Source organism: Salvia hispanica, chromosome 4 (assembly GCF_023119035.1).
Source record: "Salvia hispanica cultivar TCC Black 2014 chromosome 4, UniMelb_Shisp_WGS_1.0, whole genome shotgun sequence".
Taxonomy (NCBI): Eukaryota; Viridiplantae; Streptophyta; class Magnoliopsida; order Lamiales; family Lamiaceae; genus Salvia; species Salvia hispanica.
The window spans coordinates 16,551,345-16,565,520 of NC_062968.1; the positions used below are offsets into that span (position 1 = coordinate 16,551,345).

The 14,176-nt window shown below is 35.0% G+C and overlaps 2 protein-coding genes across 2 annotated transcripts; one reads left to right on the forward strand and one right to left on the reverse strand.

The window, feature by feature from the left end:
* The first annotated feature begins 2,576 nt into the window (after nt 1–2,576).
* LOC125221639 (transcription factor MYB61-like) lies at nt 2,577–4,232 on the forward strand. The gene is made up of 3 exons (XM_048123819.1): nt 2,577–2,844; nt 2,915–3,044; nt 3,128–4,232. Exons 1-3 carry the CDS (start codon nt 2,712–2,714, stop codon nt 3,936–3,938), a joined length of 1,074 nt encoding a protein of 357 aa, XP_047979776.1. The 5' UTR covers nt 2,577–2,711; the 3' UTR covers nt 3,939–4,232.
* A 5,301-nt stretch (nt 4,233–9,533) lies between these two features.
* Nucleotides 9,534–13,723, reverse strand: LOC125221638 (pectin acetylesterase 10-like). The gene is made up of 12 exons (XM_048123817.1): nt 13,240–13,723; nt 12,798–12,880; nt 11,992–12,121; nt 11,802–11,875; nt 11,573–11,659; nt 11,375–11,499; nt 11,222–11,282; nt 10,688–10,741; nt 10,521–10,598; nt 10,328–10,433; nt 10,096–10,241; nt 9,534–9,871 (listed from the first exon to the last, which is right to left on the reverse strand). Exons 1-12 carry the CDS (start codon nt 13,421–13,423, stop codon nt 9,764–9,766), a joined length of 1,236 nt encoding a protein of 411 aa, XP_047979774.1. The 5' UTR covers nt 13,424–13,723; the 3' UTR covers nt 9,534–9,763.
* Between the last annotated feature and the right edge of the window lie 453 nt (nt 13,724–14,176).

A 14,176-nucleotide genomic window follows, 5' to 3' on the forward strand; every position in this document is an offset into this window, starting at 1 on the left:
TGCCCATTTAATGACAATACTCAATGTTCGTACATCGATACATTTTTAATTAGAAGTTAATTAATATTTTAATAAAACTTATCCATCTCTAAACAATTTATTAACCATTATAATTATACGAATTAATTCAAAGAAAGTGGGCCCTAGAAAAACATATTTTGGGTCTGGCCCATAATCCTAAAACAAATATAAATCCGAATGAGGACTTAATTTTGGCTCGTTCATTTGCAATTATTAATTATACAAATATATAGTAGTACTACTATATGTGATGGAAGTTGTATGATATTGGCATACCACGACGCCACCAGTACTACGCTGGATGTCACGCCAATATCACATATTTAACTTTCAATTCATTTCGAATTTTAATGTTTCTTCCCTTGTCTTATTCCAAGTCTTGTTAAATCCAAAATCATTAAACTAACAACGACTTTTTCGAGTTAAATTCTCAAAAAGTTACAAACTATATTCCATAGCATTGGTATCAAAAAGGGCACTAAAGAAAAAAATTGTATCAAAATGAACACTAAATAAATACAAATACAATTAACCTTTTGCATAATGAATTTTCTAATAACATATTCTTTCCTCTCCATGTAAACAATTAATTAGTATAGAAAGATTCTAATTTTATGAATTGAAAATTTTCATTTAATAAGGGATAAAATAAGTCCCCTTACGTGGTTAAATAATTCAATGAAATTTGTCTGTATTCAAATTGCAGAATGCAGAGCGGACAACTACATTATTGTAACTGTCGGCTGCGCTTTTGCCAAGTACACTCTATTCATTTATTTAATTTAATCTCTAATTTTTATAAGACATTAATCATTTCTGCTCAGACTTAATCATAATTAATTGCTAATTCTTCCTTGGGAAAACAAATGGGACATCCATCAATTATTGTTTTAAAACCAATCATGGATAATGAAGAAGTTTCCTAATTAATTATTTTTTTCTCCATTCCAATTGATTCCTTCCAATCGAACGAATCATTTGAGCAGTAGGTAGAATTGTGAAAATTTCAATGGACATTGTATCAATATGGGTTTTTTTTATAGACGAGTATCAATATATGTTTATTAATTCTACGAGTTATAATCAATATAACAAATTAAATTCACCATTGAGCTTTGGCAATTCACATTTTATAACTATTATTTTATTATATTCGGTGTTTTGACTTTATATTAATAAGCCCATACCAAAAACTTATATTGTCGAATTCTGAACTATCTTATTCAAATGAAAGAAAAGAAAATGAGGAGAGAGAGAGGGTTGAATTAAGGAAACATCAAAACTTGAAAGCGTCTACGAATTTTATGGTGTGACTCATTTAAAAGTATATATGGCAAAATCAAAAAGAGGATACTTGAAAATGTGTTTAATTAATATATATGAATTTTATTATTGGGATGATATTAATCTCATGAACATGCATGTTAATAGTGATCATGTAGATTTTGAATAAAAATATTTTCTTTTAGAGGTAAGAGTTTGAGGGTTGCTGAATAAAGAGGGAAGTGATAAAATATTATAAATATGGATTATACCATTAGGTAAGACAGGAGAATGTCTAACTCTGAGAGGATTATGTTAGCATAAATTAATTGCACATTACTCTGATTGACAGCCATAACCAATCATGGAAAATTTTTATTCAATTAACTTCATCCCATTTATACATCTTATGACTTCTTTTGTGTTGGGAATCTTTGGATAACTATATGGAGTGGACTTCTTCAAACTACTTAAACTCACTTTCTCTTAACCAAATTTTGGGACTTTTTTTCGAATTCTCTATCATACAATTTTCGATATCTTCACTAATGTAGTGAAATAGTTAGTATTTATAACATATTATAATTAGTATACTAATTAAATGTTGTTACGTAATTATAGTGTTCTATCACTGGTTTGTGAACTCTTACTAATATCAAATCTTACATGTCGTAAATTAGGCATTGATATAATGTTTATAAGCAAATTTGATACTACAACTCTTTGATTAGTTATTTCAAATTACTAAGTGTCTGTATAAATGACTAAATAAGTCATCAATAGGAATGCCAATTAATTTTGAAGTATGTTTAATTCAAATTCAAGTCGTTGAATCCGAAAATTAATCTTCTATCTCACAAATCATTTTGCTTTAGAGTTATTCTATCACTTGTCGAATATTCCAATCCGTTTTGCACTATGTTTTTAAGCTATAAACCGTTTTGCACTATGTTTTTCGTTTTCAGATTCACCTACGAAATTAGTGTTAATTTAAATTTGGATAAAAAAAGTGTTTGATGTCAAACATTAATCATTTTATCACTAGGCCAACACACGCACACCATCTTAATCCCATTAATTATGAGAGTGGATGTTCCGAAAAAATTGCAATATTTCTCCGCAAATAAATATCTGTCCTTATGTCCCACAAGTGCTGTCAATCTCATAATAAATAGAAGAAAAACAATAAGTCATTATTTAGGATAAAAATAATGTAAAATGATGATTAAGTGTGAATACTAATTACAATCTGCGTGAATATGACCCTCCTTTTTAAAGCCCCCTCCCCTCCCCTCCTATTGACTTGATTCCCTATTGCCATCTCGTTGTCAACAACTTCCCTCTCTCTCTCGTCTCTGACACTTTGAATCAGTGTCTGTTGAAGAAAGAAGGAATTTCTTTGTTTTAGCACTCACACCAGTCTGGAAATGGGCAGGCATTCTTGCTGCTACAAGCAGAAGCTCCGTAAAGGCCTCTGGTCTCCCGAGGAAGATGAGAAACTCATCAAACACATCACCAAATTCGGCCACGGCTGCTGGAGCTCTGTCCCTAAGCTCGCCGGTATCTATCCGTCTATCTATCTATCGAAATTCTAATTAATCCATTAATTAATTTAATTTGTTTTTTGAAGGGCTTCAAAGGTGTGGAAAGAGCTGCAGGCTGAGGTGGATAAATTATTTGAGGCCTGATTTGAAAAGAGGCACATTTTCTCAAGAGGAGGAGAATTTGATCATTGAGCTGCATGCAGTTCTTGGCAACAGGTATTTGTTATAGGTAGTAATTGTGATTTGTTTCGGGGGCTGGCTCAGTGGTAGAGCGGTAATTTTCTTAAAAACATGATCAGGTGGTCACAGATTGCGGCACAGCTGCCGGGAAGAACAGACAACGAGATAAAGAATCTTTGGAATTCGTCGATCAAGAAAAAGCTAAGGCAGAGGGGCATTGACCCGAGCACCCACAAGCCCCTGTCCGAGGCGGACAGCGAGGACAACAAAGCCACCAAAAACAACAACAACAACAACGACAAGACCTCTGAGAACTCCAGCGACCTCACCTTCGCTGACGCCACCGACAAACCCCCCCGCTACCCGCTCCTCGACAACGCCGCCGCCAATTCCACTCAAGAATTCTTCCTCAACCGCCTAGTCGCCTCGCACGAGTCCTCCACCGCCACCGCGAAGCCCTCCGACATGTCATCATTCCTCTCCTTCCAGCACCTCAACTACGGTAGCGCCGCCGCCCCCAACATCGCCCTCGCCACCAGCATCTTCTCCTCCGATCAATTCGGGCCAACCAATTTGGCGGCGGCGGCGCCTCTCCTCTCCTCAATTCCCAGCCGCGTCAACAATTCGGTCACCCCTTTCAGCGTAAAATTCGAAAACTGGGACGCGAGGGGGAGCGAGTGCGGGTTCTTCGAGAACAACGCATTCGCGTGGGCGGCGGCGGACAAGTCTTCCGAGAGTGGGATTAATAATCCCGAAGATATAAAGTGGTCTGAGTATATGCAGACTCCTTTTAACATTCAAAATCAGAATCAGAATCAGAATCAGAATCAGAATCTCAGCGCACACGATGTGTACGAGGGGTGGCAGCCGCAGCCGCAGCCGGCTGAGATATACAGCAAGCATTTCCAGGCGTTTGGACAGTATTCTTAAAAATTAGTCGCAAAAAGGCTGCTAATTCTTCTTCTTCTTCTACGACGACAGGTGTGTGCTCTAGAGTTTCTGGTTTTTCAATCTGTAAATAGGGACCATATAGAGAGAGAATTTCGAATTTCTCACCTCCTTTGATACCGACATTTTTCGATTTTAAAAAGGTTACGTTTCTCCTGTTCCAATTCAATTGTCTGCCTGCCTCTTTTTTCCAACTTTCTGTAAGAATTTGTGATAGCTTTGTATCTATTTGCTTCTTCTCCCATTTTATGAATTAGTGTTACTATTATTTACTTATAATGTTATGAAATATACAATTTTATAGTACAATGTTAAGCATGAACGACATTGGTGGAGTGAGTAAGTTTTGGAGAAGTTTATATATTAGGATTAAGATAGTGACTATCTCTGATTTTAATACACACAAGTAACTTTCCAGCTATTGCTTGCCACAAATCTCTTTCAACTGCTATATCCATCCTACGATAATTTTTGGAGTGTAGCTATCGTTGTCTCCATGGTTTTCACCTTTTTCACATCTTTAAGTCAATTCTTCTTCCCCACACCCCTTGGCCTAAATGCTTCCTTCAATCTAAGGGCGAACGAACTGGCACTTAACTATATCATCGATTTGGCATGCTATGATTGGCTTCTTGTGCACGCGCATGTGTCACTCGCACTGATTCTCTTCCATCTATAGCGATGTGCTTCGGATATTGTGCACTCGCACCTTGCTCTATCTACCGTGCTGCCGATGCTCTGAGTCTATAGACTGATATTAACTCAAAAACTAATTCAGCAAACTTATATTTATGGTTTTCATTTTTCATTTAAATGACGGTCTTAGGGGAATAACACCCTCTTTCACTATATTCACATTAGTTTGAAATTAAAAGGTGTTTGAAAACTCATAACTCTGACGTATATACGATTTTATAGTCATCATTAAAAATAGCCATTACGAGTCACGAGTTATAATCCATGTTAATTGGTACTCGAAAATGAGTAGGTAGCTAATCTTATTGCAAAATAGAAGGCCTAATTCCGACGTTGACGGATGTAATCTTGTCACACTGACATAACGAATCAAGAATTTTCAGTTAGGCCTAAGGGATTATACCTAATTACTTAATGAATGGAGTATTTTTTTTACCACAATTAATTAAGTGATTGATGTGTTAGGAGCACTCTTACTACTCTTTGAGGGAACAGAAGAAGAGGGTCCCCTACACATTTTGATGTTGACACATACATATACAAGAACAAGTAAATTAGAATATGTATGATTGCTTCTTTGAGGGCTTGAACAATAATATAATTAGCTAACTAATTGGTTTTAGTTTAATTTGCTAGAACAAACTACTCCTTTTAAAGGGCTAACCATTCCTTTGTGTTTTTCAAACATTCTTTCTTATTCAAAGAAAAAAGAGGGAATTGGTGTTTAGTACTTCTCCATCAATATGATACATTGAATTTCAGATACATGGGAAATGGACCAAGTTTCATGTGGTATGGTTATAGCAACCTTTTCACTCTCACCATCATCATCATGCAAAAAGCCATGGTGTCAATTGTTTCTGAGGTGGACTTGCACACAACATTCCAACACCACATTTACACATTTTCAAAACTTGGTACAAATTAAAGTTCTGATAAAATTAAATCTAGGGAATCCGAAATCATTAATTTCCCTTGCCTTTTTCGAATGGCCCCTGCTTAAGTTCAAACAACCCCAATTCCACCTTTTTTCTATTATGCACATTGCAAATAGACAAATAAAATTTCAAGGAAATATATATATGTATACATATTCCTTTTCAATATTTTTTTTCCGATTAGATGGTGAATTTTGTTACAGAATGCAAGTGTTCTCACGTTTTTACGATAATAAAGTTTATATATAGTATATATATGTATGAAAATACATATCCAATAATGCAAGAGGCAAAGAAATTCAATGATGGTGAGCTTGAGGATTTGAAGAATCAAAAAGGCCCATTGAGATATGTATATATAAACTGAACCACATGAACGTTATACATTTTTGTGGGGTATTAATCCAGGAGTCTCTTTTGTGTGCCCACGTGCATAGAAGAAAATGAAGAGACCCCCAAATTTATTAAATCGGATAGGATGTTTTCTATTAATTTAATATAATTGAAACTTTTCTTGAAGCTGGTACATTCATACATGTGTAATATTTTAATTGATCGTGGTTGTGGATGCATGTGAAGCAAATTATTGAGTCCTTACACAAACGAACAAAGGAAAAGGAATGGAATCGGCAGCCGAAAAAGGGAGGCTGGTTGCCCAAATATTTCGAAATAAATATTCTTCTTTCCTTCTTCAAATTTCCATTTATGATATCAACAGTTTCAGGGCCACCAAATATTCATTTTATAGACATGGATATTGGACTTAGTTTGCTAGCCTCCTTTCTGTAGGTAAGTTGTGCATGCCCTCGGCTAATACTCTCGAATTGACGTATGATTAGATTATTATAATTAAATCCTCTTTAGAATGTGATTTTCTCATTCCTTTCTAACTTTTTCGTTAACAGCTCATTTAATTGTTAAATATATCTATTCGGCCAATCGATATTATAACATCAGACATGATCAATTACTTTTATGTGTTATAGAACATTCCTCATACTTAGGGATATCGTGAGTGCATGCAACTCGAGAGCCATCCAGTGTTATTTGCTTGGATTACTCGTAACTGGCTCAAATTTATTCGTAGGACATGCTACACCTGTTTATATTTCTCTTTAGCAATTGACTCACCTTATGCTCGATGAGTTGTCAATGTTTTTGCTACTTCACTTATTTGTGGTAATGTTCTGACTTAGCACGCGTTTCGGATATTGAAGTCAATTGCGATCTCGTGTTACCAAATGTGAATATTACTGCATCAATATTTATTTTTACCACCCCCGAGCCCATGGGCGGACCCAAGTATAGTGGGGGAGGGGCTTAAGCCCTCAATGAATATTTTTTTTTACTTTTTTCTATTAATTGTTTTTAAAATTTATTCGAATTTGGTGTAAATTATAGTGTAAAAGCCCCTACAAATTATCTACATTACTCAAATGTATACTCTAAAACAAAATTTAGAAATTCCAGCCCCTATAGATAAATATTTCTGCGTCCGCCACTGCCCGAGCCTAAGTGCGATCAACCTAGGTGTCGTATCTTTCAAAATCATTGGAGCTACACCGTAAGGTGTGAACTTTAGATGTTTTGCAATAAGCCAGAACTTATTCATATAATATGCACAATATTTTCTCTAACAATATGCACATAACACTAGGTGCATTCTTATAATCAACAATATGTGCATCCCGATGAATATTGTCAAGTCTAAATTGATCTTGTTTGTCCAACAAGAAACGATAAACACTATTCAAAGTATGAAAGAGTCATTTTGTAACCCAAGAATCATGAGACACATGCTTCATATTAATGTCGGAGTTCCTGTTTCCTCCAACTTCGATAACATAATCCTCTCTTATTATCGGGTTATATTTAGATTCTGACCCAGGTTAGAGGCAAATACACAGAGCTTAGGCAATAATCATTACTAATTGGTTTATAATAAGTTTAGAGGTCCAGGCATTCACCTTTCCACCTAAACAGAAAATAAAAATATTTTTTTTCTTAATTTTAATATTTGGTGGTCAATGCTCCACTAGAACTTCGATGCCGATTTTTCATAGTAATTAAAGAACAATGCCTGAATGGTGTATAATATATTAATCAAACAGAATTAAAGAAAATAAAGTCTTAATAATTAGAATGATTACGCAATCACGCAATGTCTTAATCGTATTTTTGTAGCATTCCATGTGGCTCGTATTATTATTCTCCTAAAAAACAATAAATAAAATAAATAAATGAATAATTAATTAATTAAAATAATAAAAAGAGCAAATGCAGTATAGCTTAATTTCCCTTTATTTTCTTCATTAAGTTTTTAGAAGGTTATTATAGAAGGGTTTATATTCTATTTTTTTGTCTTTTCTTCATTTATTTGTGTAATAACTAATGTACATTTTAATTGGACATGGTACCGGTGTAATCCACAACTTCTTAAAGGGTATGAAGTAGATTGGTATCAAATACAGAGTAGCATACTGATAGACAGAGAGATTATCTTAAATAATATTCAAAATCATCTGCAGAGATAAAGTTAAAATTTGTAACTCATTAGAAGAGTAGTCATTAAATTAATGTATGGCTCGAAGAATATTCTAATCCCCCGATTCCTCCAAAATATGTCAATATGTTATGTCCACCAATATAATATTACATCATTATATTATATACTATTATAAATAATAATATGAATAGGTTTAAGATCATCAATTGGCCCAGCAATATATTGTATGACTGCATGGCCGGCGGAATTATATCACCGGTGGAATTGCAAATCCATTCTCTATTTAAAAAAGTGATTATTGATTATTCCATAACCCAAATATATTAATCCTGTGACAAAATAACTAATAGAGCCTGTGAATAATTAAATAAGTAAACATTGAAATTTCTAAGTATTCATAAGATTCTCGTTATCTTTTTGTCTGATATTTCAACTTTTAGTTTATGAGTTTATGTGTGGGAGAGACCGAGAGACAATTATTCCACGAAGAAAATTTGGCAATAAAAGATTTGACTTTTTAGGAACAATTCATGAAAAACATTTTTTAAGAGGAGCATGATTGGAATCAAATTAATTTGATTCTGTTGTCTGCTACGAAATTATATTCTTAATTAAACGTATATACAACCGCCATATATGACTTATATATCTATCCACATACATTTTCTTTACACCACTTGTACAGATGCTACAAAAATTATTCACAATTAGCGACAAATTAAGTTTTATTTTATCTAGATAATTGAATATTTTTGGGTGCCCGCTATCATTACATACTTACATTTATAGAACCATAAGTAGGTTTTAGTGAAACAAATTCCAAGATAATAGGTGATAAAGAGAATAAATTGAAGTTTTTTCAAACACAATGGGATAGTGTGTTAAGCGGATTCTCGACCTGTTATTATAAAATAAGAGAATCAAAATTTTGTATATGCGACATGTAAAAATGTATCACGACCTCAGCAAGAAAATAGATTAAAAAGAGAATGAATCCATAGTTGTATAAATTATAAATAAATTAATTCATCGGGTTTGGGCCCCTATGCTTGCTAGGAAGTCTGCCACGCGATTGCTTCCTCAGGGATGTGAGTGATCATGAACTAAATCCGTTGAAGGAGCCTACGGTAGGAATCCCGCACAAGTCCTCCTCATGCCTGACTCGATGTCGCCACAAAAGAGTCATCGGTGTTGATATCGACATCTATGTGTTCGTAAGAAATCCACTCTTAACCATAACATATATCAAACCTCCAATGCTAATATCTAGTAGTATTTCACAATAAATATGATTCCAGAATAGGATCATATCAAATCAAAACTGTGAATGTGAAGCAAATAAAATGTCTATAAATTTTACAAAAACATTAAGGAGGCCAGATTTTATATTTTAGCATCACTTGTTTGTGCAAATTCCACAAACACAATAACAATGAATAAAACAAAATTTCAAGATGAGAAATCTTGATATCCTTTTGTTTCTGGGAGTTACACATACATCTGGGACTTGAGATCACTATAATTGGTAGACCATTTCTTTTTTCCTTTCTACTCAGGCATCATCTTATTGCCTTTGAATGAGTATTTTCTAAATATAAATGGGACTTGAGATCACTATATATATCTTATGTGACACAAAAAATGTAGGAGAAAAATCACATTATTGTTCAATGGAATTGGAGGTTTTGACAAGTTCTATCACATGGATAGGGACAGTCGATCGACTTCACATTTGCTCGATCAAAGTACCAATCCCCAACAGATTTCCCAATAGCCTGCAAATTACAGCACAAGACTTGTAACTTCCTTCAAGAAAATAGAATTCACAAACATTTCCTGTATAGGCATATCTGTTTATGCTAAAGGCAGTGTAGTATATATGTTTGTTCATGATTCATCAAGCGTTACTCGAGAAAATGTAGGCACAAGTTATGGATGAGAAAAGAAGCATGAAAACAACTAAAGCCGCCTACTTTTAGCTGAATAATATGGTGTATACCTTGTTTCCGAGTTTAGGAGAATAATTAGAATACCACGTATCCTGCCTCTCGGATTGACAGTGAGTGAAACAAGAATTTAAGAATATCCCACTTTGTCTTGATGCTGCAAAGCCTCTTATTTGGTTCAGTATGTGATTCCTAAAACCTGCTCAGGAATAGATACAATCTGTGGAGTCAGACGAGCTCTATTGATTCGGAAGCAGCTAAGGAAACCTAAAGTAGAATTAGCACCTTGCAAGAATTGGATCTGTGAAGCTGAACATTGACCGATATTGTTTCTACAAAGATGCCAGTTGCCATGGGGATCAGCTGATGGAGGAGCCAAGCTTTCTTGGACCTAAACACGTAAGAGAAAATATGTTCACTAATGATTATAAAATGACGGGGCGTTGAGAGATTTTACTGTATAGAATTTCGTGCTTACCTGCCATGCATCATAGGCAGCATTTAGAATGAAGAGAGGGGTTCTTATGTTGTTTATAACATTCTGAGGAAAGAAACACTGCAAGGGGAAGTACAGATGTTGATTCAGATATATTAGTATTACCCAAATCATGAATCCATGCAGAAATGAGTGAGCAAGAGACTTACTGACGATGGATTGCGGTGGTTGGTACAAGTGCCCGGTAGGTTCCTTCTAGAACCCTGTTTCAATTTTAAATTGTTTAGTCATTGCATCATCCAAAACCAAATATGAGATCACTACTTGGAATTCTATACAAATATGGAAATGAGAAGCAAACTTAGGCCAGGCTTCAAATTGTGCGAGGACACAGAAGGAGTCAAGAAAATGGCTCCTAAACGACATAATATGATCACGTGCAGTTTTCAAGAATGGAAGGATGCAATTTATGAAAACAATAAAGCTACTGATATAGGATAAGAGAAAAATAGCTCTATGCTCTTGTCAGTTAGAGGTCAGGTGAAGAGATGAACCTCAATAGTAAAAAATATCGACATTTCGGCTAATGTAACAGATTCTCATACTTCACATGGAAAGATCATGGAATAGACAGCAAGTGGACCAACGTCTAGTAGAAATCAAAGAATTGTTTTGAGGCTAAGCACCGTTCAACTGAAAAATCTTTCCAGTGTCTAGATTTAAGGTGAAGCTAAGAATAATACCTGTAAGTTAACAACACCATCGAAGAAATTCCTCAAAGTATGTCCACCGGAAACATCTGGACTGCAGAGAACAATATATTGCGAAAGAGGAATTAGATATATATGCATGCAGACATCTAAAAGTGTACAAATGTATAAGGATTTGGAAGTTACACATCCATAAACAATCCACCGTCACTCAGGCACTTCACTTTTGTACGTGAGGGAAATAAACCTCTAAATCTGTCGCAGTGCAAAATAACAGCTAGACCACCAGCAGAGCAACCGGCCAGAAGTACCTGAACCACAATTCGAATGCAGTCATTTACTGAGAGAGAATGGAACTGAAAACCACCAAGAATTCTTGATTACTTGGTTAGCATTGCGCATTCCTTTGGACATCAGTTCATCCATTGCAGCGTGATAGATGCGTTCCCCTCTAAAATGCAATCCTGCAGCCTGAATTAAAATATAGGGTTAAACTTATATAGTCGAGATGTACGCATATTTAGTTCATATTCGAGTCATGATTTGCACTTTCAGAAGCAAGAATAGATGAGATCATAGAAAATAGGAGCAGATAATGGTTTGGTATACATACCCTATTTTCGCCATCCCCTGAAAACGAGGCTCCATCACAGTATCGTACCTTTACTCTATTCCAGTTATAAAAATCTGCGTGGTAGACATAAACAAAACTTATCAAATTGCAAGCTGAAGCAGGGTAATATTTACAGATTTTACGTGTTAATGTGATTGAAAAAATCAAGTAAGCTTAATCATATTTGTACCTGGATTTTCCCAAGCCTTGTCACTAAGTATCCCAGTAAATGCAATTTGCCTTTCAAAATAATTTGATGACCCTCGACGTGTCTTCTTGCGATAAACGCACGTCCTAACATTGTTGCACCACCCTCCACCCTGTAGCAAATTTCAAAATATGAAACAATAATAAATAAGGCATCTTCACTAGTTTATCTAGAGGAGTGTGATGGTTGAGTGCATGTGCAATCAACGTCAGCAAAAGGAACCTGAATTTCATCACCTAGATGTACCTAAATCCTGCTGATGGTTCACTTTTTCAAGAAACATGGGACAACTAAGGAAAAGGTAAAAACGTGAATGGGGGATGTATTGAATTTGATGACGAAATAGAATCCTCTTATGATGATTGATGAAAGTAGAAAAAGAAAGGACCGATCAAATTCGATTGAGTCCGTCTCATAATGAATTTTTATAGTGATTGTTACCAAATGAGAGAAACAACAGCAGTTTTCCTCTGGAAGTAGATTATCGACAAGTGCTTAACTGAACTTACTTCTAGTATTTTGCTTTTAACCAAATTACACGAGCTGACTTAACAAATTCTGAGAAGCAACTTGGTACTCCAAGACATGAATCAAACAGTGTGTTGGCCTAATGGTAGATCGCTAATTAGTGTCTAAGGCCAAAGATGTTAGATTCGAGTCCATCACAGTTAGATCTTTAAATTTAATGTTGCAATTAAAAAAAGATGACCAAGAAGATTAATCTAGCTTGCAGCAAAAAAATAAAAAGAACCAGACTAAAAAAGTGCAGCATTGTTACAGTTACAAACCTCTAAATTAATAATCCAACTATTTGCTCCGGACCCAAATCCACGATGATAGTGGTAACCAGGCAATGTTCCATCTAGACACACTGCAAAGCCATTCAAGAAAGAAAGGTGTCAGATTTAGAAGCCTCGAGTTCTTGGATCTAGATTACAAAAAGGCCAACATATGCACTCTATAATGTATCCACATCTAAATAGATACTATTTTTTACATAGCAAATCATACAGAAATCTGTCGGTGGCTATTGTTCTTGCCTCCTAATAAAAGGAGCAGCAGAATCTATGTTCAAAATGGCCCTAAAGTAAGCAAAGATTTCTCATTTATCAGATTACACAACACAAGTTTCACACGAAATCAGTAATTAAAATGGCAATCTCAATCAAAGCATAACTGTAGCCTAAAACACAATTTCATTACAAGGGCTTTTCAAGACCAGAGAGATACCAGCTCCTTTAGCAGCAGCTCCATGGATGAGAGTAAGGCCCACCATAAGAGCATTGGGAGGGGCAGCAGCATTAGCTATTCCATACACAGATTCCAAATAATGAAGAGATTCATTTGTAAAGGCAGCTGCAACGAGTGAAAATGCAGCAGAAACCACAAGGAAGAAGGTGGTGAGCCTCTCCATCTCCTCGATACAAGAAGACAAAGCAGCAGCTAACACTCTACTCCTCCTACATATATATATATATACACACACATGAATTGAATCCTCACTTTATGCGAAAAGATAGTATTTTGGAAATGTGGGTATTTTGTTTCTGGCTAACAAAATTCATCTGGTTTTGTGGGTGTGGAAATTGACATTGGTGTTTTCTTGGACTCCCAAATTAAACTCTTTTTTATCATTTTTCACTTGTCATTAATTTTGTCCATGTCTTTTACGACTCCTTTTCGCATTTGCAGATCTATTGAGTGTGGACAGTTGGATTGCATATTATATTTGCATGTATATACATATATATGTAGGAAAACAAGCGCCGCGTTTGGAATGTTGAACAAGTGTTGTAGGATTTAAGGCCAGGAATGTTGACGAAAGAGTCAAAAAAGAGTCAATTATGCTTCTATTTTATTTGATTCATCGTGTTAATAAAGTTTCTGCTTAAATTAATGGACTGTATATTTAATTTGTATACTAGTATTAATTTCTTATAAATGTTGAGATTCAGATTTGTACTATTAATTTACTGAAGTTGGGAACTCATTTGGATTTGGATTTGGAGGTGAATGGAATAAATGTTCAATTTCAAATTTGGGTATTCAATATTCATAGCCATTGTTCTTGAATTTCATACTTCATAGATATTTAATGCCCTATTCTATTCAAGCATTTATTTTACAGCATCACATTATGCTGTCCAGGCAAATTATTATTACAAAC